Source organism: Bos indicus, chromosome 12, assembly GCF_029378745.1.
Source record: "Bos indicus isolate NIAB-ARS_2022 breed Sahiwal x Tharparkar chromosome 12, NIAB-ARS_B.indTharparkar_mat_pri_1.0, whole genome shotgun sequence".
Lineage (NCBI taxonomy): Eukaryota > Metazoa > Chordata > Mammalia > Artiodactyla > Bovidae > Bos > Bos indicus.
Genome location: NC_091771.1, coordinates 34,137,485 through 34,165,103, shown reverse-complemented (window position 1 = coordinate 34,165,103; position 27,619 = coordinate 34,137,485). Strand labels below are relative to the sequence as shown.

The window sequence follows — 27,619 nt, the reverse complement described above, 5'->3', positions numbered from 1 at the left end:
GATCCCATGGACTGCAGCATGCCAAGCCTCCCTGTCCATCACCAACTCCCGGAGCCTACTCAAACTCATGTCCATTGAGTCGGTGATGCCATCCAACCATCTCATCCTCTGTCATCTCGTCCCCTTCTCCTCCCGCCCTCAATTTTTCCCAGCATCAGGGCCTTTTCAAATAAGTCAGCTCTTCGGATTAGCTGGCCAAAGTATTGGAGCCACAGATGTCAGCCACAGTTTAAAAGTAAAGAACAACACTGTAAACCAGCTACTGCTGCTGCTAAGTCGCTTCAGTCGTGTCCGACTCTGTGCGACCCCATAGATGGAAGCCCACCAGGCTCCCCTGTCCCTGGGATTCTCCAGGCATGAACACTGGAGTGGGTTGCCATTTCTGTAAATCAGCTACACTTCAGTAAAAAATAAAAATAAAATAAATGAAGGGAAAGCAAAGCAGCAAGTGAGTGAGAGGAGCACAGGGGCACTGCAGGCCTTGGTGGGGGCAGAAGACAATGGCTGGGGCCCCAGGGCAGCGGAAGAGAAAGGGCCCGCAGGTCAAGCAGAGTGTGGGGGGAAAGCTAGGAAATGGGAAGACAGTCTGAGAACTCTCTGAAAATGTTAAACAAAGCTGGGCGGGGGGTGGGGGGGGGGGGCGGGGGGCGGGGGCAGACAAGGCCCATCAGAAAACTCCCTCCGGAGGAGCCCCAAGGCCTTCCAGCATCTAACTCAGAGCCGCGGCACCAGGAAAGCAGTTGGGATACAAGAAGGGAGCAGGACAAGGGCCAGAAAACCAGCTCCTCAGGCACACGCGTCACCTGGGAGAAGAGAGACGACCGCAGCCAGGGCCGTGGTGACAGCGCAGAGCGGGAAATGGTTCCCAGCGCCAAAAGACAGAGCTCTCAGCCAACAGACTGTTTATAATAGAAATACCTCTGGACTTCCCTGGTGATCCAACGGTGGAGAATCCGCCTGCCAACGTAGGGGATGTGGGTTCGATCCCTGACTGGGTAACGAAGATCCCACACGGCACAGAGCAACTAAGCCCGCGAGCCGCAACTGCAGAGCCCACCCCAAGGGTCCCCCGCACCGCGACTAACACCCAGGGAGACAAATAAATAGTAAAAGGAAAAGAAACTCAGCATGGCCACTTACAGAATTTTGAGGGTTTAGTTTCATTTTCATCCCTCGAATCATCTCAAAATCTTTCATAGTTCTGTAAAACAGGTTTATCATTAGTTGTGAGGACAAAATTTTCACAAGTAGATTATAAAAGACGAGTTTGCTTCTGCTCCTTTCCAGTAATCATGATAGTAGTAGTCATTTGTAGTAAAAATGTAAACTAGTATTAATCCAAATTTTACATGTGTTAGAAAAGACAGTGATACATACATCAGTAAACTTCTGTAATTTTTACCTTAAAAAGCGGATATTTGTCTTAAAGTACTAAAATTTGGAAAATTTAAGTGTTATAGAATATGCAAAGTATTCATCAGTAAGCTTCAAATCACTACTTTTTGCTATATTTTAAAAAAGAGACTAACAATTTAATTTCTCTAAAAGAAGATTTTACTTAAGATTACCACTTATTTTCCCCTATCAAAAAACCAGCTGGGCCGTAATCACACATGGACTTAATATTTACAGAATATGAAGTTTTGGTTAGAATTAGCTTCTATAATTAAAAAATATAGTTCACTAAATGTAATTTAAAAATCTTCACTAAAAAAATCTGAAGATAATGTTTGCTTAAAATATCTATAGCTACAAACAAGTGAAAAAAGAACAAATAAAGCTTAACTAGCAAAGTAGAATAAATTCTCCCATAACTGCATAACTGACACTACTTCATTCTATCAAAGCCACAACAGCTCACTGCATTAAGAATAAGAAAGATCATTTCAGAACTAATAAATATAATGCAAAGTAGAGAGGACTGGGTTCTAAGGCAGTAGTTTATAACGCAAACTGAAAATTGGAGCTAAAATTTAACATGCGGGTGCAGTCAAGGAGCGAACAGGGGTTAGACAGCTCCACAGGAGAGCCAAGACCGAGGTCCTCCACGACCCTGCCGAGCCTCGTGCTGGAGGCCTCGTGCTGGGGGTCTGAAGGCTCCTGGGGGCTCAGCCCGCAGAGAAGCACGACCAGAGTGGCAAGGACCAGGCCAGGGGGGCTGGGCAGGGGGAAGGCCGGCACTGTGGCAGAGGGACCACCAAGAGCAGAGAGCCTTGAGCTACAAACACTGGGCACTCTAACACACAACACAGCAGACGTGAGCCACCCGTTATTTATGCCCAAAGAAGAGCAAGACTAGGTGACCAGCTCATTACAAGCTAAAATACATAGTTTCAAAAAAGGTTTGGGAGATTTTAAACAGTCCACCTCAGTAATGAGTTCCTGAAGACGACTGGTTAGTTAGTTACAGAGGACGGCCCAAGCGTTCGGGACAGTCACCCCCAGAGGAGGGTTGTGAGCTTTCAAAGTACAGCTCACTGTCAGTGTAAGATCCGACCCGATATGCCAACACCATATTCTTCATGGGTCACTTCCTAATTCTTTTAATAAATCTTTAAAAGTCTTTAAAAGAAAAGAAGAAGAAAAGCTAAATCATGTGTACTCTAAAAAGCGAAATTAAAAAAAAAAAAACGAACCTTTCGGAGAGTTTGTCAGACAGTTTCTCAAGGAACTCCATGACAGTCTCTAAAATGAAAATCCCAAAGAAAATATGTTTAACTACATGAAATAAAATGAACACATATGTTAAAATTACAATGTTGTGACCATAAATCCATACAATACAGTGTCTTTAAAGTGATGGAATCTAAAAAGGAAAGCACGGCTCCTCATACTCGACACTTCTAAATTAAAGTTCATCAAAGCTGACACCATAAACTCCAGAGCCTTAGATGATACCCCCCCCCAAAAAAAGAGCTAACAGGAAGCAAAAGAAAATCATCCAAAATCTCAATCTATTTCTATATCTATTTATATGTTTTTTATATCTATATGTATAAAGGAAAAAAGTTTCTCAGTTTTTTTGATAGCTAGACTGATTTGTTCATAAAAGTCTGCACAATTTAGAAACATCAGATTTTAAAAATCAATGTTTTTCTGAGTAAATGTTTTTCTTTTTAAATACACAGCAGAATATAATCTGTTCAGGATCTATACTGGAAGAAAATGTAGCAAAACTAGAACATTAGAACTTTAGATTCTCCTCCCTACAACATTGCAGTTGGGAATGTAAACTGGTGAAGCCACTGTGGTGAGCAGTACGCAGGTTCCTTAAAACACTAAAAACAGAGCTCCCACACACCCCTGCAGTCCCACTCCTGGGCATATACCCGGAGAAAACCATGATCTGAAAGGATACATGCACGCCAGTGTTCACTGCAGCACTGTTTACAACAGCCAAGACGTGGAAGCAACCCAAGTGTCCAAGCAGAGGAACGGATACAGATGTGGTATATGTATGCAACAGAACATTACTCGGCCATTAAAAAGAATGAAATAATGCCATGTTTAGCAACATGGATGGACCTAGAGAGCGTCTTACTGAGTGAAGACAGACAGACAAGGAGAAATATTGTATGACATCCATTAATGTGGAATCTAGAAAGAAATGATACAAATGAACTTAGAAAACAGAAAGAGACAAGCTTATAGAACTAACTACTGCCCCAGATGGAGGGGCGGGGCTGACAGTTAGGGAGTTTGGAATGGACATGTACACACTGCTATAGTTAAAATGCACAATCAACGAGTATCTACTGTAAAACATGGAGAACTCTGCTCAATGTCATGTGGCAGCCCTGGATGGGAGCAGAGTTTGGGGGACAATGGATACATGCATATGCGTGGCTGAGTCCCTTCACTGTTCATCTGAAACTATCACAACATTGTTAACTGACTGTACTCCAGTATTAAAAAATTTAAGCTGCCAGAATTTTTTTTAACTACTTAAAATACTTCAGCCATAAGTCATAAGTCAATAGTAAGTTATATTGCAGAAACCCATAAAAGCAATGCAGTGGAATTACGATTATTTCCCATAACAGGAAATTTTTCACGAGAATTTTTGAATTTAGCACTTTTAGGCCTGATTCATGTGTATAGCGGAGAAGGTAATGGCACCCCACTCCAGTACTTTTGCCTGGAAAATCCCATGGATGGAGGAGCCTGGTAGGCTGCAATCCATGGGGTTGCTAAGAGTCAGACATGACTGAGCGACTTCGCTTTCACTTTTCACTTTCATGCACTGGAGGAGGAAATGGCAACCCACTCCAGTGTTCTTGCCTGGAGAATCCTAGGGACGGGGGAGCCTGGTGGGCTGCCGTCTGTGGGGTCACACAGAGTCGGACACGACTGAAGCAACTTAGCATAGCATAGCATGTGTATAGAGCTTTTCATACATATTTTAGACTAAGCTACAAACGCTGTTTTTATGTTTTCAGATGATCTTTTACATGGTTTTAATTTTTTGCCCTCTTCAGTTTACCTTGTCTCTGAGTAAATAAAAGGCTGAGGAAGGAATGGACCTGCTACAGGAAGCCATGGTCTCTCGTCACCATCAACAGAGATCCCACCCGTAAACGCGGCTTGGTGTGTCGTGTTAGATGGTGCTAAGACTTTTAGCAAAAAACTGTTATTTAGCTCAAAATAAAATCTTATTTCAGGATGTCAAACCAGTGGGCACAGGGTACTGTTTTCAAATATTTATCTGTGTGTGCTTTTTATTTGAAAATAATTAATTTTGTACTGACGTTCACCCATTTTGTTTCTCTAGCTCTCTTGAACAGGAAACATCTACGTTGATTACCTACCTGGAACACTGTCCTGCGAAGAGCAGTGAGTCTGAACCGCCTGAAGGCCGTCGCATAGCTCCTGAAGACAGGCCCTTGACGCGCCGGTCCTGGGGCGCCTACCGTGGCCTGCCAGCCCTCGCCCCACCTCCCTGCCCTCTGCCCACTGGCCCCCACTGCCCACCTCCAGTTTCACTTTCCTCATGGAACTTTCCACAGCCACCCAAGCGTCTGTAAACCTCCTGAGCTCCTAAAACCCTAGGGCCCTGTGGTGCCTAGTCAGTGCGTTCAGCACTAAAGGACACTGACCAGGATTAAGATTTATCCTCACGTGGCCCTGTCCAAGCTCCCCAACTAAACACTGCAGCCCCCAAGCACACAGGTCACACCATACACAACCGTGTGTGCAGAGTCCAGCTCCAAAACACCTTCCCACGGACCACCCCATGAGCTGTGGACTTGCTGGCTGCCGCTTGGGCGCTCATCCCAGCATGTCCCATCCATCGCCCACCCTGGTTGGCACCTGCACACCGACCGGCATCTCATGAACTTGCCACCGTGCTCCCTGCCTCAACCCCATCGGCAGGACTCCCTGTCTTCCCAGTGGTTCAGTCGCAAGCCTGGCTCTCCCTTCAGGTGCTTGAATGTGACGTCTCACCATGTGTGCAGCCACCAGCAGCCTGGAGCCCTGCAGCCTCCCGACGGCAGACGTGCCCTCCCGCCCCCTCTCCTGCAGCTGCTCTCTGCTCCCCTCATGGTGCCCCCTGCCGCTGACCACCGACAGCCCTGCTGAAACCTAACTCCCCGAGCACAAACCTTCTCCACTTGTGCCCACTCCTTCCCACTCTCCTCCGTGCTCCTCCTCGGAACCCCGTCTGGACCCCGAAGACCCACATCAGAGAAAGGTGGCTTCAAGAAAACCTGGGAGAAGCTATGGGCCCCACAGAGAAAGAAGGGCTGGACACCAGATGGAGAGAGAGAGCATGGACCCTGCAGGAAGTGTGACCCTCCCCCGGCAGGCCCTTCCCAGTGACCCCACAATTCCATCCAGTAGCACGGACGGAAACGCATGGTGTCCACTGCCGTCTCCTCCCACTCAGCCTGACACCAAGTCGTGTGGATTCAACCCTGAAAATACAGCGAGTCTGAACAACCCCCCGACACGGACACCCTATTGCGGACTTGGATCTAAAGTGTAACTGTAATTTAATCAATGCCTTTGAAAATTACACCGTTTTCATTGTGATACATTTTCTCTTATATGTGATGAATCATAAAGAACTCAACAAATGACAAGGTAAGTTTTTCACAAACCCCCAGAGAGACGCTCCCCACCTCCAACCTTGAGAAGCAGCCCTCTTCTCTCTGAAAGGAGGGATCTTATATGACCTGAGCTACACTCAACCTTGCCTCCAGCAGGAGCACTGATCACCCATCCACTCCCACACTAATTCTAACCAGTGTGGTTAGGCTGAGCACAGAAACGAGCTGAGTTAAAACAAAAATAATACAAATCATCATTAATGATTCATCAATGAAATAAAAAGTATGACTTACTCAGTTCAGTTCAGTTGCTCAGTCGTGTCTGACACTTTGCAACCCCATGAACTGCACCACACGAAGCCTCCCTGTCCATCACCAACTCCCGGAGTTTACCCGAACTCGTGTCCAATGAGTCGGTGATGCCATTCAATCATCTCATCCTCAGTCGTCTTGTCCCCTTCTCCTCCCACCCTCAATCTTTCCCAGCATCACGATCTTTTCAAATGAGTCAGCTCTTCGCATCAGGTGGCCAAAGTATTGGAGTTTCAGCTTCAATATCAGTCCTTCCAATGAACACCCAGGACTGATCTCCTTTAGGATGGACTGGTTGGATCTCCTTGCAGTCCAAGGGACTCTCAAGAGTCTTCTCCAACACCACAGTTCAAAAGCATCGATTCTTCGGTGCTCAGCTTTCTTTATAGTCCAACTCTCACACCCATACACGACTACTGGAAAAACCATAGCCTTGACTAGATGGACCTTTGTTGACAAAGTAATGTCTCTGCTTTTTAGTATGCTGTCTAGGTTGGTCATAACTTTCTTTCCAAGGAGTAAGCGTCTATTAATTTCATGGCTGCAGTCACCATCTGCAGTGATTTTGGAGCCCAAAAATACAAAGTCAGCCACTGTTTCCAATGTTTCCCCTTCTATTTCCCATGAAGTGATAGGACCAGATGCCATGATCTTAGTTTTCTGAATGTTGAGCTTTAAGCCAACTTTTTCACTCTCCACTTTCACTTTCATCAAGAAGCTCTTTAGTTCTTCTTCACTTTCTGCCATAAGTGTGGTGTCATCTGCATATCTGAGGTTATTGATATTTATTCTGGCAATCTTGATTCCAGCTCATGCTTCATCGAGCCCAGGGTTTCTCATGATGTACTCTGCATATAAGTTAAATAAGCAGGGTGACCAATATACAGCCTTGACATACTCCTTTTCCTATTTGGAACCAGTCTGTTGTTCCATGTCCAGTTCTAACTGTTGTTTCCTGATCTGCATACAGGTTTCTCAAGAGGCAGGTCAGGTGGTCTGGTATTTCCATCTCTTGAAGAATTTTTCAGTTTATTGTGATCCACACAGTCAAAGGCTTTGGCATAGTCAATAAAGCAGAAATTGATGTTTTTTTGGAACTCTCTTGCTTTTTCCATGATCCAGCAGATGTTGGCAATTTGATCTCTGGTTCCTCTGCCTTTTGTAAAACCAGCTTGAACATTTGGAATTTCACAGTTCACGTACTGTTGAAGCCTGGCTTGGAGAATTTTGAGCATTACTTTACTAGCGTGAGATGAGTGCAATTGTGAGGTAGTTTGAGCATTCTTTGCATTGCCTTTCTTTGGGATTGGAATGAAAACTGACCTTTTCCAGGCCTGTGGCCACTGCTGAGTTTTCCAGATTTGCTGGCATATTGAGTGCAGCACTTTCACAGCATCATCTTTTAGGAGTTGAAATAGCTCCACTGGAATTCCATCACGTCCACTAGCTCTGTTCATAGTGATGCTTCCTAAGGCCCACCTGACTTCACATTCCAGGGTGTCTGGCTCCAGGTGAGGGATCACACTATCATGATTATCTTGGTCGTGAAGATCTTTTTTGTATAGTTCTTCTGTGTATTCTTGCCACCTCTTTCTAATACCTTCTGCTTCTGTCAGGTCCATACCATTTCTGTCCTTTATTGAGCCCGTCTTTACATGAAATGTTCGCGTGGTATCTGCAGTTTTCTTGAAGAGATCTCTAGTCTTTCCCATTCTATTATTTTCCTCTATTTCTTTGCATTGATCACTGAGAAAGGCTTTCTTATTTCTCCTTGCTATTCTTTGGAACTCTGCGTTCAAATGGGTATATCTTTCCTTTTTGCTTTTGCTTTTCACTTCTCTTCTTTTCACAGCTATTTGTAAGGCCTCCTCAGATAGCCATTTTGCTTTTTTGGATTTCTTTTTCTTGGGGATGGTCTTGATTCCTGTCTCCTGTATAATGTCGTGAATCTCTGTCCATAGTTCAGCAGGCACTCTGTCTACAGATCTAGTCCCTTAAATCTATTTCTCACTTCTACTGTATAATCATAAGAGATTTGATTTAGGTCATACCGGAATGGTCTAGTGGTTTTCCCCACTTCCTGCAATTTAAGTCTGCATTTGGCAATAAGGAGTTCATGATCTGAGCCACAGTCAACTCCTGGTCTTATTTTTCTGACTATAGAGCTTCTCCATCTTTGGCTGCAAAGAATATAATCAATCTGATTTCAGTACTGACCACCTGGTGATGTCCATGTGTAGAGTCTTCTCTTGGGCTGTTGGAAGAGGGTGTTTGCTATGACCAGTGCGTTCTCTTGGCAAAACTCTATTAGCTTTTGCCCTGCTTCGTTCTGTACTCCAAGGCCAAATTTGCCTGTTACTCCAGGTATTTCTTGACTTCCTACTTTTGCATTTCAGTCCCCTACAATAAAAAGGACATTTTGGGGGGGTTCTAGAAGGTCTTGTAACTCTTCATAGAACCATTCAACTTCCAACTTCTTCAGCATTACTGGTCAGGGCATAGACTTGAATTATTGCGATACTGAATGGTTTGCCTTGGATACGAACAGAGATCATTCTGTCATTTTTGAGACTGCATCCAAGTACTGCATTTCAGACTCTTGTTGACTATGATGGCTACTCCATTTCTTCTAAGGGATTCTTGCCCACAGTAGTAGAGATAATAGTCATCTGAGTTAAATTCACCCATTCCAGTCCATTTTAGTTCGCTAATTCCTAGAATGTCGATGTTCACTCTTGCCATCTCCTGTTGACCACTTCCAATTTGCCTTGATTCATGGACCTAACATTCCAGGTTCCTATGCAATATTGCTCTTTACAGCATTGGACCTTACTTCCAACACCAGTCACATCCACAACTGGGTGTTGTTTTTGCTTTGGCTCCGTCTATTCATTCTTTCTGGAATTATTCCTCCACTGATCTCCAGTAGCATATTGGGCACCTACCGACCTGGGGAGTTCATCTTTCAGTGTCCTATTTTTTGCCTTTTCATATTATTCATGGGGTTCTCAAGGCCAGAATACTGAAGTCGTTTGCCATTCCCTTCTCCAGTGGACTACATTCTGTCAGACCTCTCCACCATGACCCATCTGTCTTGGGTGGCCCCACACAGCATGGCTCAGTTTCACTGAGTTAGACAAAGAGCGGTGGCTGCGCAGCGCAGGAGCTATCCCACGTCTAAGATCAGGAGCGGCGGCCGTGAGGAGCTACCCCACATCCAAGGTCAGGAGCGGCGGCCATGAGAAGCTACCCTATGTCCAAGGTCAGGAGTGGCGGCCGTGAGGGGCTACCCCATGTCCAAGGTCAGGACCACTGGCCATGAGGAGACACCCAACGTCCAAGGTCAGGAGGAGTGGCCGTGAGAAGATACCCCATGTCCAAGGTAAGGAGAAGTGGTTGCGCTTTGCTGGAGCAGCCGTGAAGAGATACCCCATGTCAAAGGTAAGAGAAACCCAAGTAAGATGGTAGGCGCTGAGAGAGGGCATTAGAGGGCAGACAGACTGAAACCACAATTACAGAAAACTAGCCAATCTGATCCCATGGACCACAGCCTTGTCTAACTCAATGACTTACTCAAAGTGCACATAAAGTACACTAGTTGTACAAATATATTCCAAATGATTAGGTCTGTTTAAAAATCATTCCTAATAAAGAAACAAAGTATCTTAGTAACTGGTCTCCGAGTATATTAAAAATAGCACAGTAACTTTAGCTATTTAGAGTCAGAAGTTCAGCTTCATAAAAGCCCTGTTTTGTCCTTAAGAGTTGGGTAAACAGGCTCACCTGGACTTTGGGCGATTGTTCCCTGGAGGGCCCTGTGGGAGTAGGTAGGATATCCTACCAACTTTGCCAGGAGGTCTCTGCTGCTGAGCAACTCTTCTAGACGTTTCAATTGACCAGCATTGGGATAAAGAAAAATTTTATAAGCAGCTTCTCGCACCTATGTTTAAAAAGTGGATGGTAAAAGACACACATACCAAGATACAAAGTCCTATATGATCATAACACACGCTACCTCCCACCACTTTACTCTGCAGGTAAGCAATGCTTAAACACAAGGCCTTACACAGGCTGGATGAAGCCTCTGGGCTCATCACCAAGTGTGGGAGACACATCGCACTTGGCCCGAGTTCTCCGCTACAGGCAGAGGGGCAGGGGGGCCGAGGTTCTACCTGGCACACGTGAGACACCATCAACCAGGTGACGTGAGACTACGTGCATTAGAGTATGAGTCCCCGGAATGGCCAGCGCTGCTGTCGCTCACCATACTTTGAAAATGAGGAACTATTTAGAACAGGAATAATCAAACCATTTCCCTGATAGTTCAGTTGGTAAAGAATCTGCCTGCAATGCAGAAGACCCCAGTTGGATCCCTGGGTTGGGAAGATCCCCTGGAGAAGGGAAAGGCTACCCAATCCAGTGTTCTGGCCTGGAGAATTCCATGGACTGTACAGTCCATGGGGTCGCAGAGAGTCGGAAAAAACAGTTTTTCACAGAATTAATCATCCCTAGTCAATTTTTAGTGCTTAGTAAACATTAATGTATTTTTAAAGGTGTGATCATGTGATCCCCGAATTTCAGGGTCACAAGCCATGGCCCCAGACGAGGCCGGAACTACGCAGAGGACGGAGCCCACGCACCAAGTCGTCGGGCGCTTCTGCGCGCAGACTGTCCACCACCACGTGGTCCCCGGCCAGCTCGAAGTGATGCCGGATGCCTTCGGGCAGGAGGCGCTTCTCAATCGTGTTGGGCAAGTGGGTTCCCATGAGAAATGCGCTGCTCAGATCCAAGATTTTAACATTCAGGTCCACAGCTCTTTTACGCTGTATATGGGGGTAGTCAAGTTATTTAAAGTAACATTTCACAACAAATCAGTAATCTATAAAGATGCCAATCAACATATAAAGTTGAATTTTAATTTAGTAAGGTATTAACTAAGTGATAAAATGAATACCGAATACTGAATCATAATGTTTAATACACAATAACTGTCTGCAAATGCTGACTCTGTGCTTTTGGTAGGTGTTTCATATCCTCACCAGGAAGCATCCTAATGTTTCTACAGCGCTTCTGTACTTTCAGATGTGCGTAACTCCCGGAGTTCTAGTTCATGTCTAGGTCATACAACATGTCTGTGAAATGAACAGCGGGAGGTACAGTCCTTCCCTGGCTCCGAAAACACCCTAGTTAAGAGAGGAAGGGAGCAGTGGGCTGGATGAATCTGTCTGATATGACAGTATCTGAGGCACAGATTAGAAACCAGACTCAGCCTTGAGAGATGAGATACAAGGGCAAGGGAAGGAAGGTGCAATTAACCAGCTCTTCAGTGAAGTGTGGGGAAGGGCGCTTGCAAAGCTCAGCCAGGCTTGCTGGAGTGGCCACAGGAGGGCAGCAGCCCAGAGGCGAGGTGGGGTGGGCTGGACCCGCTTCACAGGGGCGGGTGGGAGACCACAGGCCCCAGCTGTGCATCTGGCAGTTTCCAGTCTGTGCCAGTCACGACGGACAGAGCGGAGCAGATCTTCTCCTTGGTCACCCCTAGGACACAGGCTCCTGAGCGAACCTGTGCTGTCACCGGGGCACCCCATGTTTGGGATCAAACTTAAAAACCGTTGCCCACATAACTGGTTAGGTCTCCTGGGGACAAGGAGGAATCTTCAGTTGCTCGTCACGGGACGGCCAAACAGGCCCCGGACTCATGACAGGCTTCACGTGACACCACAGGCAAGCCTTCCCGGGGAAGGGGCAACGGCTATGGACAGATGCTAAACTGTACTGTGACCCTGAAGGATGACCAAGCGTATTTCTTAAAAGATAAATATAAACATGAACAGAACAGGTATACCCTTGATAAGACATTAGAAAAGATGAACTGTATCTTAGTAACAAAAATTTCAGTATAGAAAAATCAAACTTCATGGGGAAAATGACTTTTCAGATGATTACTCTTTGCCTGTTTTGTTTCTGATGTGGCCATCTGTCACCACCTACTGGTGACCAGGGGAAAAACAAGACAATGAAGATAACTGGAAATTATACTCTAGTTTCAAAATTTTTCCTCAAAGCCTTTACTACTTAAAACAAAAAAGTGATAAAATTAGTTATTTCAAAGAATTGATCACCTGTTACAACCCCTGGAAAAATAAAACCTGTTTCCTGACTTCGCCAACAGTCTGCTAAGCATGTCATTTCATCCTTCAAGGAGAATTAAACATGCAAACACACAGTACTTGGAGCTCTGCAAATATTTTGAAACTGTTATATTTATTATATGACTGCTTAACGACACACTTCCTCGAATTTAAACTTTTTAATTATATTCACGAGACCTTAAAATGTAAGTAAGGAATAACCTGGAAAGAATATAGCAAGAACACAGGCCTTCGTGGCTTACAGGTCATGTTGGCAGCTTTATGTCGAGTTCTCTTAAAAAGTGTGCCACATCCCCCGTGCCCTGTCCAAGAGCAGCCCCCAGAGAAGAGACACGGAAGTGACCAGAAAGGATCTCGCAGGTGTGTCCAGAGCAGGGATCACGTGACGACACACCTGCGCTGCGTCTCGATGACGCTTCTGTGCGTCCGCGTGGAGACATTCATCTTTAGGTTTCCTCCTCACTCGTGGTCCTTCCTGACACGGCCCATCTCACCTCACCTCCACGACACCTGAAACACCCCACTGTCTCGAGTCATTCCTTGATTCTAAATTACCGAGGTGACAGGCCAGCTTTCATAGAGCACTCAACATTCAGGAATGTTATTGACAACACACCAACCAAGTACCAGCGAAACAAGAGGAGCTGAAACACGAAGTTACCTTTTCTCGGTCTAGATGGATTCCACTGATTTCAAAATCGAACATAAACAGTTCGGCCACTCGCCTATAAATAAAATAAGTGCCAGGTCAGAACAGGTAATGATAATTAAACAAAATCAGTTTTTTGCAAAATGAATCCATCCTTTTCAACTTTACTGCCAAAATGCCAGATGTTTCAACACACATACACATGATCTTTCTGAAACCAGGAGCTTAACGTCTCAGGAATCAGGAAAAACAGCTGGCCGGCCGGGAGTTACGCCCCCTTGTGCATGATACGGTATCACATACATCATGCAGACTGTACAGGCCTTAGACTGAGTGAAATGAATGAGTTACTCCAAGGAGACCATTTTTTCTGCATTTTTTTCCCTAGAGGAAATGGACATCTTTTCAACTGTCTATCCTCTACAGTATCTGTTGCACACTACACTTGAGCACCAAACAAGCACTGTGGACCACACACACACGCACGCCTGCTGGCATGAACGTGTGCACGCGGACCTGTGCCACGCCTCCTACTCAGCACGTGTACTGAACAGAACTCTACTCCACACTGCTCCTGGGCAAAGACTGCTATGCTGAAATAAGTCCATCAGGTGTACTGCAGAACGTGAAAAACAGTTATGATTAGCTTTTCCTGTAGGAGCTTACTCCTTTATTCAGAGCACAGACCTGTGAACACCACTGTGATAATTACTTATCTCAACTCCATCTAAATCCCAATCATTAAAAATATAAAATGGTTTATGCTTGGACAGTTTTTCAAAGGCTTTCTGCATCAGAGTCTCAGTTTCTCGTCCAGCCAGTGGCAGCTACTCAGAGCATCACTCTTTGATGCCATGGTGGAAACAGACTCCGTGGGCTCAGGAGGATGGTTTGCTTCCTTCTTAATCCTGCTACACAGCGGGAGCCGAGCTCAACTGGAACACGTCTTTCTGTCAGCAGTATTTTTTTTTTTTTTAAACTACTTTTTTCTGGATTAAGTTATCCAAGTATTTGATCTACTCTGCTGCTCTCCTTGACTTTTCACAATAGGGACATTCTTCTTGCTGATGACCGTGCTGATACACTGAATGAACAGAACTATTACCAGTGTACACTTACTGCACACTGCTCCACGTTTAACAGCCATCTGTTGCTATTCCCTATTTTGTGGATAAGGGTTTCAGGAAAAGAATACCCATTTTTCTGTAAGACAGTTTACTTTTTTCTTTTTAGGTAATGTGTAAGGCATCAAAACATAGTAACTATATTAATCCTTCAGCATATAAGTAACACCTGTCCTGAGCTTCGCAGGTGGCTCAGTGGTACAGAATCCACCTGCCAATGCAGGAGACCTGGGTTCGATCCCTAGGTTGGGATGATCCCCTGGAGAAGGAAATGGCAACCCACTCCAGTACTCCTGCCTGGAGAATCCCATGGAGAAAGGAGTCTGGTGGGCTACAGGCCATGGCGTCACAGAGAGTCAAACACAACTGAGTGACTAAACAACCAAAACAACAAACACTTGCCCTATTGTTTATCCTGACTCTTAAATCTGGAAGGGCTTTGCTACACCAAAGCTTGCAACTTTTATACAATCAAATCAGTCTTTCCTTTTGTGTCTGGTTCTGGTATCACGTGAAGAAAGATCTTCCACATTCCAAGTTATCAACACTTTGGGGATTTCTTTTTTTTTTAATATTTAAATCTTAATTTACTTTTCCATTGGCCGGCAATGGCACCCCACTCCAGTATTCTTGCCTGGAAAATCCCATGGATGGAGGAGCCTGGTGGGCTGCAGTCCATGGGGTTGCTGAGGGTCAGACACGACTGAGCAACTTCACTTTCACTTTTCACTTTCATGCATTGGGGAAGGAAATGGCACCCACTCCAGTGTTCTTGCCTGGAGAATCCCAGGGACGGGGGAGCCTGGTGGGCTGCCGTCTATGCGGTCGCACAGAGTCGGACACGACTGAAACGACTTAGCAGCAGCAGCAGCAACATCACTTCGGAGAAGGCAATGGCACCCCACTCCAGTACTCTTGCCTGGAAAATCCCAAGGACGGAGGAGCCTGGTAGGCTGCAGTCCATGGGGTCGCAAAGAGTCGGACACGACTGAGCGACTTCACTTTCACTTTTCACTTTCATGCATTGGAGAAGGAAATGGCAACCCACTCCAGTGTTCTTGCCTGGAGAATCCCAGGGACGGGGGTGCCTCGTGGGCTGCCGTCAATGGGGTCGCACAGAGTCGGACACAACTGAAGCGACTTAGCAGCAGCAACATCACTTACTGAAAACCAAGCTTTTCCTTCCAGATATGAAGTGACAGTTCTATCATGTATTAAATACAGTCCTATGCATTTGTGTCTGGTCAGACTTTTCTCTATTCTCTCACTGAACTAACGGACTCTTCACGTGTAAGTATAACGCTATTTTAAATATAGTATCTTTATGTGTCTCATTACCAGTGCAAGTCCTCTCTGTAGCATTTTTCTCTACTAGATTTTTCCTGCTTGTCCTGGCATATTTTTTATGACTTCAAAATCATTTTAAATAACAATAAAAATCGTCTTAGGTATAAGTTGGATACTATCAAACTTAGAGACCAGTAGATAACGCTGACATTTCTTCTTATCAAGAATACAGCATGTTTCTCCATTTAAACATCTTTCACGCCTCCCAGGATGGATGCATACGTGCGCGCGTGCAGGCTTGCAGCCTGCCCTCCAGAGTGTACTCCATGCTGCCTCACAGCTTTTGTGGCTCTCATGACTCTAGGACTTGCCCTCCATTCTGTTTTCTGGAGAGTGTGCTTATTATATTCTCTGCAAACAAGGAAGCTCTTGATGGTTCTAGACAACCCCAAGTGAAACAGGTTTCTTTATGGCCGGGCTTCTCTGAGACTCTGATGTACTGAGATTTTCCAAGAGGGGAAAATGTATTAATATGCGTGATTTCCAAACTTACTGATCAATGGGTCCCTTCTGGCAATACTCTGATACCTCACAGAACTAGTGTTTCAAGGAAGGCACTAATGATAAGATGGTACCATTTCTCCTACACAGGACCTTATCATGATGGATATTGAGTCTCTAATGCTCTATCTCAGCCACTGTAGGCTCCTCTGTCTCTCTCGAGGTGCCTCCTGGGTGCTGGCCAACACTCCCAGTGATGGACAAGCACCATGACAGCCCAGTAATCATCACTTCCAAGTCTTGTTTCCGCCCACTCACAAGGCATCCTTCTTTTCTAGAATACAGATCTTCTACCCAGCTTATTTTTCTCAATGTGTTTATCATTCTGTTATTTTAAGAATCCTATTGGCATTTTAGTAACATTGAGAAATGTGCGCTTCCCAGGTGGTTCAGTGGTGAGGAATCCGCCTGCGAATGCAGGAGACATGGGTTCAATCCCTGATCTGGAAGGATCCCACGTGCCACAGGGTAACTAAGCCCGTGCATAACAACTACTGAGACCGTGTTCTAGAGCCCAGGAGCTGCAACTACTGAGCCCGTGTGTCCCAGAACCTGTGCTCCACAACAAGAGAAGCCACTGCAACGCAAAGCCCACAGACAACCAGAGAGTAGCTCCCGCTCGCCACACTAGGGAAAGCCCACAAGCAGCAAGGTAGACCCAGGGCAGCCAAAAAGAGATACAAAAGAAAGGTAACAGAATGTGGCCCATGTCCAAGGCCCACAAGTCCTCCGTACCCCAAATGGTCCACCAGTCCACTTCCATTTCTATACATTGAATACAAGAAAGCAAAGCTTCAGTAAAGTCAGATTATGAATAACCTGTTGTTACTCAAAGTCAGTAGCAGCTGAGTAAAATCCGGCACAAATAGCAGGCATTCAACTTCAAATCACCTCGCTAACAGAAGCAGTAACAGTAAAATCACGATCAAGACAGGTCACTGTGCTGGTGCAGCCTGCTTCACCTGTACCGTGAGCGTCAGGATCGCTGAAGGGAGTCAGGACTGCAGATACCTGTCCACAGGCAGACAGGTGAAAAGCCCCTCCCTGCCTCTTGGCCAGCATGTCACCCACACACCAGATCAACACAGGACGCCGGGGGACAGGGTTCACTGGGGGTCACAGGCATGGGTGGAGACAGGAGAACAGAAGCAGGAAGAACCAAGCAAGCGTCTCATAAATAAAAAAATATACAAGTACAGATAGGCTCATACAAAAAATTAATCTCTGTGCCTTGATACAAATGATACATAGATGAGTTAATGACAAACTATGATATTTTATAATACATCTGAGCAAAGAAATATAATATACAAAATCCTATATCAAATATATTTGTATATTGAGCTACAAAAGAGGTCTTTTCAACTAATAAATGGTATGAATCAAAGCCGACCATCTCAAGGATCTGGACATCCACCAGTAAATGAATCCAATTTGCTTGTATCTTCTGCTGTATCTGTGATGGAACTTTAGGAATGCAGCTGAATAGAATGGTCAGCCTTGCAGCACCTCCTCCAGGCCACGGCTGGGGGAGATGCTGAGAACCGCAGGGAGCAGGTCAGACGTGGCCCCGCCCTCGTGGAGCCTCCCATCCAGCGGCTGGGAGATGCTGACCGGACCCACCGGCAGAGGAGAGGCTGCTGGAACGACAGGGCCAAGAGAAGCAGGAGGACAGGGTGAGACGGCACAGAGCTCTCAGAGCAGGGACGCCATCTGAGCAGTGTCCATCACCCGGGAGAAACCACCTGGACAGACGGGCTCTGAGGGCAGAGACGCCTGGGGCGGCTGCCAAGCTCACGTCCAAAGTCACAAGCACAATGAACACAAAGGAAGCAGTACCTGGTTTCCGGATCAAGGGAATCCACAAGTTTCTTATCAGCTAGTAACCTCTGCAAACTTTGATATAATTCCACATTTGTGTTCAACCTAGAAAAATTACAAATGAAAAAAATTAAATGATTTTCTAGTACCGTCTGGTTTGGCTTTACATCAAGAGAACAGTGTCAAGTTCTAGCATAAACCTGGCCAGAGGCCAAAGGCTTGGGCCATTGTTTCATTTCTTCCTTCCGATCAGGAATAGCACAACCACTGTTAGTACAGGGAAGGCAGCATGTGAGAACAATGTGTCCTAGGAGGTAAAAGTGTAAACCCAAAGCCACATGCAACAGCTGCGGCCAGAAGAGCAGATAAGGCCTGAGCCCACCCAGAGCCAGCCTCGAGGAGTCAAGCGAAGACACTGGGCCAACACTCCGGACACCTCTCAATAGGCCACGGCTCCGGCCGTCCACCCCGGAGCCAGGAGCGCAGGGCCCATAGTGCAGGTTGTGCCCAGGGCCCGGCAGACAAGAGTCCAGCCCGACGCCCGGGGCTCCCGCTCATCTCCGGGGAGCCCCTGCTCCCGCCCTGTCACCACACCGGGGTCCCAGCTTGCAGAGACCAGTTCACCCATCGAGGAGCCAGTTTTCACAGCCACCGTCCCCAAGAGGGCGAGAGCTGCTGGTGGGGGACAGCACGGCAGCCCCACGCCCCGCCAAGAGCCCCTCTCTCCCAGCCGCCTCTGGTCTCAGAGACGCAGGCCCTGATGTCTCAGCTGGGCAGCCTGACACCCTTCCTGGCGGGCATCCTGCCCCCTCCCTGCTACCATAACAAGCACACTTAGTTTACTTCAGAATCACTTTAAAACGACAGACTCTACCCCAGCCCGGCCTGCTGCGCCACCCACGTCACCTTTATGGTCTCCCTAGGGCCAGCCCCGGGGGCCGCAAGGCCACCACATGGAGGTGAGCCGCTGGCCTCGCCCCGCGGACCCAGCATCTGGGCGACAGCGCTTTAACCACCACCTGCCCGAGATGCTAAAGGGCCCGTAAACCAGCGGGAGGAGGATCCCGGGCACCCGCTGTGCCCGACCCCCGCCCCCGCCCCATCACAGGCGTTTTAGTCACCGTCTCCCCTTCTCACAGCAACCCCGAGAGCAGATCACAGTGCCAGCCCTTGATAGGACAAGGACCAAGTGACGGGACGGCAGGGAAGCAGCCCAGAGTCCCGCGGTGGGCACCCCCTCCCCACCCCGCCCCGGCCAGCACCCCCGGGGAGCGCACACCCACTTCTCCACCATGGTGCCGATGCTCCGACAGGCCTCCTCCGCGGCCTCCCTGAACGCCGCCTCGGGGTGAGCAATCTTCACAAAATCGGCCTAAAGGAGACACAAAACCAAAAGGACATTTACAGGAAGCCTGCTCCCAGGGTCTGAGGGCGAAAATGAAAATGTGCCATCTGGCTTCACCTGGGCATTTCCATTCCTGGAATTCTCCTTCTCACTGCACGTTCATGAATCCCGTCATTCCTGGGAACCAAGTCCATTTCATTCCAAAGAAAACTTTTACCAACTTTTAAACATGAAGTAGATTCTTCCTCATTGTATTGTTCAAAACAGCACACTCTGGTTTCAAATAATCCAGAACTTTCTAGCGTTCACACCATGGTTCTCACACAAGGACACTGACCCGGCTCCAGGGAGCATCCCTGGGAGGCTCTTGCTGTTTGAACAGATGCCTGGTGCGGTTTCCAGGCTGTCACACAAGGACACTGACCTGGCTCCAGGGAGCATCCCTGGGAGGCTCTTGCTGTTTGAACAGATGCCTGGTGCGGTTTCCAGGCTGTCACACAAGGACACTGACCTGGCTCCAGGGAGCATCCCTGGGAGGCTCTTCCTGTTTGAACAGATGCCTGGTGCGGTTTCCAGGCTGAGTGAACGGCACTCCAGCCTTCGTGCAGAAGACAAAGGTACGTTCTCAGCTGCCTTGAAATCAACATGAATTCCCAGGGGCAGCCTGCCTGGCACAAGACTAGGGCCGCTATTCTGACCTTAGAATTTAACTAAGCCAGAATCCTTTTTCAAATGTGCAAAACTAGATTTTATACTTCATGTTAACTACAGGGGAAAATGCGGGGAAACTGAAAAGTACTACATGTATTCTTCATTCTCATGAAAACAACATGTGCATAACAGGAAATAAATCACCACGAAGTAAAATTTCCTGATTTTATTATCAAATAGTTTTCAACATAGAAACATTTAAACCATAGCCTGTAATGACATCTGACGCAACAGTAGGACAGCTTTAGTAGAACCGCACCTGAGAAGTGAGCTGCGTAAAGCTTACAACAAGTTCTATAAATCACTTGTCTCCACACCGTAGGATTTACAAACAACATTAGCATTCAAAACACCATTTTAAAACTCATTTTTGATAGCAATGAGGTAAGCAATACTGTTACACACGGACTGTATTAAGAAAAAGAAAACAAAAGACCAGTTGGTGGGAAATGTAGTTTATAAAATCTACACCTTATAATATGTTACTGATCTTATTAGCAGACAAAACCTTAAAAATTCAAATATAATGTTCTCTGAATTTTTTAACCCAAAGATGAAGATTCTTAAGAGTCCCTTGGACTGCAAGATCAAACCAGTCAATCCTAAAGGAAATCAGTCCTGAATATTCATTGGAAGGACTGATGCTGAAGCTGAAACTCCAATACTTTGGCCATCTGATACAAAGAGCAGACTCACTGGAAAAGATTCATTGGAAAAGATGCTGGGAAAGATTGAAGGCAGGAGGGGGAGAGGACGACAGGATGAGATGGTTGGACGGCATCACCGACTCAATGGATATGAGTCTGGGTAAGCTCCGGGAGTTGGTGATGGACAGGGAAGCCTGGCGTGCTGCAGTCCATGGGGTTGCAAAGAGTTGGACGTGACTGAGTGACTGAATTGAACTGTACATGTATAAGTCACATCCTAGCCTTTTTGAATTAAATATCATCAAACTTCATAAACACAAAACTTCAGAAATAGAACAAGCTACAGGGCAGAGAAGCTAAAATCTTCTAGGGAAAAGCAGAAGTAAAAATGTGGAACAAATGATGGAACACTGGAATTAAAGTGGAGCCAGAAAGACAAACACTGAAAGTTCTGGGATTTCTGAGCACAAAGCCGACAGCTGCTTTCAGGAAAGTGAAACCTACTGACAGCATCTGCCGTTCAGGTTCCAGTGCAACGACCAAGAAGAGAAGGTTCTGACAGCACGTCTGTCACACTCCCTTGGGACAACCGCATCCTGGAGGGACAGAACCCAAACCCAGAGCAGCCAGGAAGCAACTGAAGGAGCCGGAAGCACAGCTCACCTTACTCCCAGGAAAAGCCTTCAGGAGGAATATCCTGTCCATTTCCTTACAAGTGGGACGCCTGCAGTGGGGACTGTGTGGTGATCAATAATCAGAAGTATGACTACCCAGAGCAGGAGGGAGGAAACTTCCCAGAAAAGGAAAAAACAGAGATGGGGACTGTTATGCTGGGGAAAGCATAACAAATAGCTGTGAAAAGAAGAGAAGCGAAAAGCAAAGGAGAAAAGGAAAGATACAAGCATCTGAATGCAGAGTTCCAACTAATAGCAAGGAGAGAAAAGAAAGCCTTCCTCAGCAGTCAATGCAAAGAAATAGAGGAAAACAACAGAATGGGAAAGACTAGCGATCTCTTCAAGAAAATTAGCGATATCAAGGGAACGTTTCATGCAAAGATGGGCTCGATAAAGGACAGAAATGGTATGGACCTAACAGAAGCAGAAGATATTAAATAAGAGGTGGCAAGAATACACAGACGAACTATACAAAAAAGATCTTCACGACCAAGATAATCACGATGGTGTGATCCCTCACCTGGAGCCAGACATCCTGGAATGTGAAGTCACGTGGGTCTTAGAAAGCATCACTATGAACAAAGCTAGTGGAGGTGATGGAATTCCAGTTGAGCTATTTCAAATCCTGAAAGATGATGCTGTTGAAAGTGCTGCACTCAATATGCCAGCAAATCTGGAAAACTCAGCAGTGGCCATAGGACTGGAAAAGGTCAGTTTTCATTCCAATCCCAAAGAAAGGCAATGCCAAAGAATGCTCAAACTACCTCACAATTGCACTCATCTCACACGCTAGTAAAGTAATGCTCAAAATTCTCCAAGCCAGGCTTCAGCAATACGCAAACCATGAACTTCCAGATGTTCAAGCTGGTTTTAGAAAAGGCAGAGGAACCAGAGATCAAATTGCCAACATCTGCTGGATCACGGAAAAAGCAAGAGAGTTCCAGAAAAACGTCTATTTCTGCTTTATTGACTATGCCAAAGCTTTTGACTGTGTGGATCACAATAAACTGTGGAAAATTCTGAAAGAGATGGGAATACCAGACCACCTGATCTGCCTCTTGAGAAACCTATATGCAGGTCAGGAAGCAACAGTTAGAACTGGACATGGAACAACAAACTGGTTCCAAATAGGAAAAGGAATACGTCAAGGCTATATATTGTCACCCTATTTATTTAACTCATATGCAGAGTACATCATGAGAAACCCTGGGCTGGAAGAAGCACAAACTGGAATCAAGATTGCCGGGAGATATATCAATAACCTCAGATATACAGATGACACCACCCTGATGGCAGAAAGTGAAGAGGAACTAAAAAGCCTCTTGATGAAAGTGAAAGTGGAGAGTGAAAAAGTTGGCTTAAAGCTCAACATTCAGAAAACGAAGATCATGGCATCTGGTCCCATCACTTCATGGGAAATAGATGGGGAAACAGTGGAAACAGTGTCAGACTTTATTTTGGGGGGCTCCAAAATCACTGCAGATGGTGACTGCAGCCATGAAATTAAAAGATGCTTACTCCTTGGAAGAAAAGTTATGACCAACCTAGATAGCATATTGAAAAGCAGAGACATTACTTTGCCAACAAAGGTCCATCTGGTCAAGGTTATGGTTTTTCCAGTGGTCATGTATGGATGTGAGAGTTGGACTGTGAAGAAGGCTGAGTGCCGAAGAATTGATGCTTTTGAACTGTGGTGTTGGAGAAGACTCTTGAGAGTCCCTTGAACTGCAAGGAGATCCAACCAGTCCATTCTGAAGGAGATCAGCCCTGGGATTTCTTTGGAAGGAATGATGCTAAAGCTGAAACTCCAGTACTTTGGCCACCTCATGTGAAGAATTGACTCATTGGAAAAGACTCTGATGCTGGGAGGGATTGGGGGCAGGAGGAGAAGGGGACGACAGAGGATGAGATGGCTGGATGGCGTCACTGATTCGATGGACGTGAGTCTGAGTGAACTCCGGGAGTTGGTGATGGACAGGGAGGCCTGGTGTGCTGCGATTCATGGGGTAGCAAAGAGTCGGACACAACTGAGCGACTGAACTGAACTGAACTGATGCTGGGGAAAAAGTCAATCTCAAAAGATAAATATGATTCCACTTACCTGACACTTTAGAAATGACAAACTATAGGAATGGAGAATAGGTCAGACATCGCCAGGTGAGCGGTGAGGTGGGTGTGACCTTCTGGGAGTGTTTTTGGGTGATGGAAGAGGCACGCGTCCTGATCATGGGGGTGGCTACGTGCACACAGGGTCAACACAGAATGGCACCAGACCCTGCAAGGAGCTGATCTTACTATACGATGTCTCACAAGATGGGCAGGTGACCTGCCTGTCACTCCAGTGAAGATTCTGTCTGGCCGAGGTGGTAGCCAGCCTCTGGAATGGTGAGAGCGCGGCCTCTGTGGTCAGACTGTCTGGACTCAGGCCCAGATCCATGGCTCACAGGCCGGGGGACTTATTCTCCGAGTGCCTCGTTCCTTGTTGGAAGCTGGATGTGCAAGGAGGTTAAATCAGCCCATCCAGGTACAGCCCTCGCCAGGGTCGGGTGTAAGAGCTACGAGCAGTCCACACCAGAGCACAAGCCCCACACGCTTGGAGTCTGCATTTGCCTCACGTGGCTGTGTTCCTGGTGCCTGGCTCTGCCTGGGGGCCCCATGGAGAATGAACATGGAGGAACAGCTGTACAGACAGGAAGGGTTGCGGCCTGCAGGCCCCTACACCCAACAACGTCTTCACCCACAGGACCGCTCGAGACGTGGCCCCTAGCCAAGAGGAGTCCGGCTCCCAACTCAGCTGGCGGAGACCTGCGTGCACTTCCATCTCAACTCCAAGTGTGGGGGAAAGACACTTTTATACAATCGTTTGATGTAAATACTTTATTTTGAACTAGAAGATATCCCTGAACAGGTTTATAAAATCTATTTTATAAGAATTTTATTATAAATGCACAAATAAGTATTCTACTAGAATTTCAGTAGTTCTCATAAATGAAGAACCTTTGTCACATGAAGACTCTTCCCCATGTGAGTAATCCCTCTTTCATTACATCAAATCAAACAGTTATACAGCTGTTTGATTACATACACATACTCAAGTTTAAGTTCTCATTGTGACCTTTCCCTGTACATTCTTTCCATTCAATAGCTCACTTCACAATAGCAAACGATGGCCAACAGCTCTCAAACACTTCAGACGTTCACCTTGCAGTCCACTACTAAACCTCATAACCTGGACTGAAACTGTAACAGTGGAAGAGGCGGCCTTCAGCCCCGGCCCAGCACCTCACTCACCAGGTCGGCCACCCTGCACAAGGAGTCCGAGAGCTCGTCGAAGATGAGCACGGTCTGCGGCCCGGGCGGCGTGGCGCACACGCGCTGCACCAGCTGCTCTGTCCTCCTCAGGGCCTTCTCCTGGGCCACGCGGAATCCTTCTGGGGCACTGAGCTCAGGAACGCCAAAGAGACCCTGGAACCCAAAGAACAGCTCCCACTGAAAACAGAGCACGTGACTTGGGGGTATATTACAGACAAACACTTTTCTCGTACAGAAAATCTCATACAGAAAATCTCAGCTTTCTTATCATCACGACACCTGTCATCACAGGTATCCCTCTCACATTCCCCGAGATGTTCCACGTACACGACACTGGAATGGAATTTTTCTTCAATTCTTATTTTATAAAAAAAAAAAAAAAAAATAGAATGATACACATTCAAAATCCAGCTCTGTCACTACCACAGAACAGCCAGGATTACATGGCACACATTTTTAAAAACCATTTTAGCAGTGCCTGGCATGCAGAAGGCATTTATTTAACAGGTGGCAGCTGTAACCACTATCCGCTGTGTGACCCTGGTCAAGTTCTCAACCCTCCTTGGCCTAATGTCTTCATGGGACCCAGGGGGTTAATAGATGCTCGGACCCAGGAACCAGGGGACTCCGTTCTCAGGACCCTGCCGGGCACTGAGTGAGGTCCAGACATGGCACCCAGCACTCCACAAACAACGCAACAGGGACCACAAGTTGACGACTGGGAACATACATATCTTTAAAAGATTGAATAAACATGCCAAACCAAGTCACAGGCTGAAACTGGCAGCAAATGCTATACTTTCCAAAGCACTCCAACACCTTGACAAAGATAAAAATCACTAATCTAATGGGAAGGACCGTCTTCTTGCACTGGTTCAATCACACTTGCTGCAACACTCGGGAAGGCAGTGTTCTATCACTCAGAACCCACATGCGCTTCTTACACATGCAGTGCGTGCCGAACGTGCACCATGGACTTTCAGGGGCTCTCATAGGGCGCAAACTAGCACCCTCCTTTTACAGATATGGAAACACTCTCAGAAGTTGAACAGGTCTGCGGTCACTAGGTCACAAGTGCAAGAGACGGGACTTGAACGTGCTCCAAGCACCCCTAAAGCCTACGGTTTCTCTGCACGTGGACTGCAGCTTGCAATGGAAAGTCTCTTTGCAGAAGCCCAGCACCAGGACTAGGAACCCTGCTCTTCCATCAATTTAACCAGCAACCCAACACAGAGCCTGACATAGGTGGGAACTCAGGAATGAGGCAAACTAAGGCCAAACGCTTAGCTGTGCATATCAGATGTGTAGATGCTTGCCAACGGCAGGGAATACAAAGAGGTGAAACTGAGGCCTGTCAGGCCCACAGTTTTTGCAGGACTAGATGCAAGAAACTGTTAACTTCTGTTCAAAATACATTGAGTTGGAGAAAATAAAGACAAGGGCAGAGCAGAATCAGGGCCAAAGCCTTCCCTGGTCTTTACAGTGATCTAATCTGATTCAATTACAGACTGATTGTTGTCACCTCTCAGCACACTGCCCCACACTCCTCTCAGGAATTCTGAACCTCAGCCTACTAGTTATGGCCATGTTGAAAATATGTCTTTTTCATACATACGTCTTAAGGTTTCTTTTTTGAAATAAAAGCCAACTCACATATTTGAAAATCTGCTATCAGCACCTAAAATCACGATGTATAAAAGAAAAATGAATAAAGCTAAAAAGAGTTCTATTTCATCCACCTTTCATGTGGATGAAGTTCTATTTCATAACCCTTCATGCCTTTCTGCTCAGTAGCCACGGGTCCTGCTGATTCTCACATCGATTACGTCAATACCAGCGTTATTTACCCCCAAGGAAGCTTGTACAGCAAATTTCATTCAAAGGTAGTTTTAAAACAAAAAAAACGGGGGGGGGGGTGTAAATATGAAAAACTCAATTATGAGGCCCACTGTAACCACATCCCCGATTCATCTTTCCAAGAGAAGCAACAGTAAATAATCATGAAAAAAAAAAAAAAAAAACACAAGAGTAACAATGTAAACTGAGCAAAATCCCTAAATGCACAGTAAAGCAGGCACAGGTGAGTCCCTTCCAAGCTTCCCTTCCTTCCGCCCTCAATCCAGTCATTAACTCAATGAGTGTCAGGAGCGGGTGGTTGGGCGGGGAGGTTGGTTGGTTGGTTGGGACCAGCAGTGATTGCGGACTGTTACAGAAGTGATGTACAAGCAGCAAGTCCTACTGTAGAGCCCAGGGAGCCACATTCAACATCCTGCGACAAGCACAATGGAAGAGAACGTGAAAAAGGAGCTGAGCTACTGTGGTGTGCAGCGGAGACTAACATCGCACTGTGCACCAACCAGGCTGCGACAAAGTGAGCTTGGAGAGAGGAGGACCCAATCACGAGTGTCTACGGCTCGCCAGACCCCGCGTGTGTGCGGATGGACAGACCGCCGGGACAACCAAGAGGCGGCGACCTGCGACGGGGAGGGTCTCCGCAGTGGGCAGCGCCGCCTCGGAGGCCAGTCCCGCGTTTTACAGGAAAAGAAGAGGCCAGAGCTTTGAACAGAACTGACGAGGGCGTCTCGAGCATCAGGGGGAGACTAGCGACACTGACCACCGAGGCCCGTCCCGGAGTAGTGACACCACAGGCGGGCCCGCCTCACCCGGGCAGGCCGGATGGGCAGGGGTCCGCGCGGGCAGGAGCCGGACCCGCACGCGGGGCCGCCCCCGGCACCAGCCCCTCAGAGCGGGGACCCCAAGGTTACTGCGGACAGGCGATCGCCGACGCCCTCGCCCCCAGACCCCGCTCACCCCGCGCTCGCCGAACCAGTCCAGGCGGCGGCCCTGGGGCTGCACGGTGAAGGCGGCGCCCACCGGGGACCAGCCGGTGCTGACCCGCCGCACTCGGAGCCCGGCCCGCAGGCCGCCCAGCCTCCGGGCGCACAGCATCTCGCCGCGTTTCCTGGGCAGCGCCCGC

At 46.9% G+C, this 27,619-nt stretch overlaps 1 protein-coding gene across 2 annotated transcripts in view; it reads right to left on the bottom strand.

The window, feature by feature from the left end:
• Nucleotides 1-27,619, bottom strand: part of MIPEP (mitochondrial intermediate peptidase) — an 85,505-nt gene extending 57,886 nt beyond the window's left edge. Inside the window, exons 1-10 of one of the 2 annotated variants that reach the window (XM_070800280.1) lie at nt 27,454-27,619; nt 24,622-24,795; nt 19,237-19,325; nt 17,972-18,058; nt 13,173-13,236; nt 11,003-11,185; nt 10,146-10,302; nt 2,637-2,685; nt 1,141-1,201; nt 919-957 (exon numbers count right to left, since the gene is read on the bottom strand). In XM_070800280.1, the coding sequence (XP_070656381.1) occupies nt 919-957; nt 1,141-1,201; nt 2,637-2,685; nt 10,146-10,302; nt 11,003-11,185; nt 13,173-13,236; nt 17,972-18,058; nt 19,237-19,325; nt 24,622-24,795; nt 27,454-27,591 (1,041 nt within the window). In that variant the 5' untranslated portion in view covers nt 27,592-27,619. The remainder of the gene's footprint in view (nt 1-918; nt 958-1,140; nt 1,202-2,636; nt 2,686-10,145; nt 10,303-11,002; nt 11,186-13,172; nt 13,237-17,971; nt 18,059-19,236; nt 19,326-24,621; nt 24,796-27,453) is intronic. The other variant, XM_019971500.2, reaches the window with a different exon arrangement.